Raw genomic sequence first — 4,147 nt, forward strand, 5'->3', positions numbered from 1 at the left:
GGTGTCGTTGGAAGTGGACCAAAGTGCAGCGTGGTGAGCGTACATTTCATTTGTATTTAAAATGTAGTCAACAAAAAAACAAACGAAAGCAACAACCGTGACGCTTACAGGGCTACGTGCCACAAACAAAGTCAACTACCCACACTGAAGGAGGGAAAAAGGGCTACCTAAGTATGATTCCTAATCAGAGACAACGATAGACAGCTGTCCCTGATTGAGAACCATACCCGGCCAAAACATAGAAATAAAGAAAACTAGAAAACAAAAACTAGAACATCACACCCTGACCTAACCAAATAGAGAAATAAAACAGCTCTCTAAGGTCAGGGCTCGACACCCATTGACTCACCACCACCTCTCCCTCCCTGCACGAAGGGAAGAGGTCAAAGGTTGAGGAGGCTGATGAAACTGCCAGGCCATACACAGACAGATGGAAAGGATATGTTGATTATATTGAGAGAGAAGGATATATAATGAGAGAGAGAGAATGCAGAGTAGAATTAGGCAGATACAAACTAATTATCAACATCCAGAAAAGAGACGTTAAATTCTACAACCACCTAAGAGGAAGCGATTTCCAAACCTTCCATTACAAAGCCATCAACTACAAGTAAAATCTCTCCCAAATGTTCTCAAGCTGGGCTTGTAATTGGCACTGGACACCTCATTGGGTACTTTAACTCCAAAACACTCCCCCATGAGAAGCAGAAGTATCTCATTTAGGATGTTTCGCCCTGAGATGATACTGTCTGTCTGTTACTTGTATTCAGGGGTTGTTAAATGAAGTGAATGGGTATTTTAGTCCACAACTAACCCTGTTCTCTCCCATCCCCAGATAAATACCATGCGTCGATGAAGAGCGTGAAGAAGAGGCAGACAATATGTCGTTCTTTGGTCTAAACTATGCCAAGAAGAAAGAGAGTGGTGAGGAGCTGCTGGGAGTCTCCGGACTTGACTGCGCTCATGACATTTCATATTTAGAAATGTGCCGTTGGTTTAGAGATACTTTTGTATATACAGTGTATGTGAACACCCATTCAAATGACTGGATTTGGCTATTTCAGCCACACCCGTTGCTGTCCTGTTCTCACTCTCAATTCAATTCAAGGGGCTTTATTGGCATGGGAAACACATGTTTACATTGCCAAAGTAGGTGAAATGGATAAACAAAAGTGAAATAAACAATAAAAAGTGAACAGTAAATATAACATTCACACAAGTTCCGAAAGAATAAAGACATTTCAAATGTCATATTATCTCTCTCTTTCTCTCTCTCTCTCTTTCTCTCTCTCTCTCTGTCTCTCTCTCTCTCTCTGCCTCTCTCTCTCTCTCTGCCTCTCTCTCTGTCTCTCTCTCTGTCTCTCTCTCTCTCTCTGTCTCTCTCTCTCTCTCTGTCTGTCTCTCTCTCTCTCTCTCTCTCTCTCTCTCTCTCTCTCTCTCTCTCTCAATTCAATTCAATTCAAGGGGCTTTATTGGCATGGGAAACATGTGTTAACATTGCCAAAGCAAGTGAGGTAGATAATATACAAAAGTGAAATAAACAATAAAAATGAACAGTAAACATTACACATACAGAAATTTCTCTCTCTCTCTCAGAGTTGGAGAGGAAACTGAGGGCAAACGACAGAGAGTATAACCTCTCCTTCAAGTATGCGGTGAGTTTAGTTGAATGTGTGTGTAAGTGCAAGCCTAGCATTGTTATCCTCAGAGGTAAATCTTCTGCCGTGTGTGTTTGGTACTTTGTGCATGCATGCTCTTGTGTGTTGAGTTAGTCAACTGTGACCAGACTATGCATGTCACTGTCTGGTTATTGTCATGCTGCTGGCAGGCTGCCAGGGGTCTGAGTCTGGTCTGGTCTGCTCTGCTCTGCTCTGCTCTGGTCTGGTCTGGTCTGGTCTGCTCTGATCTGGTCTTGTCTACTATGCTCTTGTCCGGTCTGGTCTGCTCTGGTTCGCTCTGGTCTGGTCTGATTTGCACTGGTCTGCTCTGTTCTGGTCTCCTCTGGTAGCTTACCAAACTTGCTAACTGCCTGGAACTCAGCACTCAGCCTGGAACTCCCTCTAAATCACTCTGACATCAATGCAAATCTTCTCAAAAGTCTAATCAAACACTTCATGAGAGCCCATGAGTTCATGTTGCACAACATTTCTAAAGGATATGCAATTGCGTGAGAAAATTAGATTGATGGCCTCTATTAAAAAGAGGAGGATCCCATCAGCTTTCTATAGGCTAGACCTACTATATTTATTTCTCAACTTTCCTAATATTAAGCACATTGCTTTTCTTTACAACAGGAGTATAGCCTACCTGGCTGGCATGAAAATGAACCAGGTGTAAAACGTCCTCCAGTTGCTATTTAAGTGCATAGATTACGTCTTTTTTCCCACTTGCCCCTGTTTTGAGAAAGGTGCATGATCATTTTTGTGACTTTTTCAAATCATAGTCCCACTCCTCATGCAGCCTAGCCCATAGGCCTATATGTTTTGATAAGGTTGGTATCACAACTAAAGTGGCCAAATAACTTCTTAAAATGAAGCACATGAATCCACTTTACAATGGGTGTGGAGTCTAACTGGCATACATAAGCTTGAGGAAGTTTGAGGATGATCCTTTTCACCTTAAAAAAATGCACCTTTATAATCAAAGCATTACCTGCATAATCACATTTTTGTTCACTTTAGATAATGGTGTTTCCCCGCTAATGGAACATTTGCACTTATAGCCTACTGCCATGTGCACAAATAGCCTGATAGTTTATCAACATTTTAAGCTAAATGTTCTGATCTGCTTATTTATTTATTTTGATTTGTTTTACTTATAAAGTCCTTCTTACATCAGCTGATGTCACAAAGTGCTGTATAGAAACCCAGCCTAAAACCCCAAACAGCAAGCAATGCAGGTGTAGAAGCACGGTGGCCAGGAAAAACTCCCTAGAAAGGCCAGAACATTGCGTAACATTCAGAAAAGTTTTTATGATACTAGTGGCTGTATTCATTTGGGATCTATCGCATTCCACAACTGTCCCAGAATAGAGCTGTGTTCGAATACAGTACTCATACTAACTGTACTTACGTTACACTGGCTGACAATTTGTTAGCTACGCTATCCTTATGAACCGCATAGCATATCATTACAGCACTACGTACCGGTATGTTAGCTAGCTACCTAACGTTAGTTGGCTACTAATACATGAAACTTGCCAGTATATTAACTACATATATGCTATCTAACTAACTATCCAACTGTGTGTTCGTAAATTGCGTTTCACTCTCTGACACTGGACGCTCTGGCCAAGATCCGAGCATTTTGACCTCACAATGGCAGTAGAGCACCTAACTGGCTAACATTGGCTAGCTTGCTATCTACTTTCAGACACATAATGAGAGAACACCTCACTCTGACCATTTTACTCTCCCTAGCAGAGCTGGTTAGGCTGTTTTCATGTTGTCCAGAGTGTTGGTGACTGTAACTGTCTGCTGGCAACAATTTAATTATGCTTTTAATGTTTACTGACACCGTACATATTCAGCGGGTGTTCGTAAATTCATCAGTTATTCTGTGCTCTGGCACACTCAGACGAGAGTGCTTTGAAAATCAGAGTAGATAGCCAGAGTGACTTTACAAACGCAACCTATTGACTTGATTACTCTCATCATTCTTAGCTTTAGCTAAGTGGTATAGTTATTGTGTGTTGTCAATGGACATTGTTAATGAAGTCCTAAGATGTCCAGCTAGTCATTTGTTATGCTAACAAGCTAGCAAGAAGTTGCATAGCAACAGCATCAACATCCGGTAAACAGGCGAAGCGCTAGTACGCTCCACTGAAAGAATACCATTTGTTTACATATGTTAAAATGAACTAATAGTGCGTAGTGTATACTGATTAAGTATGTAGTATACAGTATGTTAGTATGGGTATTAGAACACACCTTCTGTTTGGAGTATTTCTTTCTCCCACAGACTAGGTCAACTTTTGTACTATTGTGGATATTAGATTGACATAGGCTAATGCTTTTGCATTTTGCATTGTTGGCTGATGAAAAGTAAATGTGGACAGTTCTTTCAATATCTTCAATATGCACCTCGGAATTGGATAAGGACGCATTAGTTGCGTCCCTGATGTGTCGGTCTTCACTTGTAGCCTGTG

At 41.2% G+C, this 4,147-nt stretch overlaps 1 protein-coding gene across 1 annotated transcript in view; it reads left to right on the plus strand.

Annotated features, from left to right (window-relative positions):
* Nucleotides 1-881: 881 nt before the first annotated feature.
* Nucleotides 882-4,147, plus strand: part of LOC139397640 (phospholipid-transporting ATPase ID-like) — a gene marked incomplete at its 3' end in the record, with an annotated part of 29,530 nt that continues 26,264 nt past the window's right edge. Inside the window, exons 1-2 of the mRNA XM_071144198.1 lie at nucleotides 882-924; nucleotides 1,597-1,655. Coding sequence (XP_071000299.1) covers nucleotides 882-924; nucleotides 1,597-1,655 — 102 coding nt within the window. The remainder of the gene's footprint in view (nucleotides 925-1,596; nucleotides 1,656-4,147) is intronic.

This window comes from Oncorhynchus clarkii, unplaced genomic scaffold, assembly GCF_045791955.1.
Source record: "Oncorhynchus clarkii lewisi isolate Uvic-CL-2024 unplaced genomic scaffold, UVic_Ocla_1.0 unplaced_contig_3987_pilon_pilon, whole genome shotgun sequence".
NCBI lineage: Eukaryota > Metazoa > Chordata > Actinopteri > Salmoniformes > Salmonidae > Oncorhynchus > Oncorhynchus clarkii.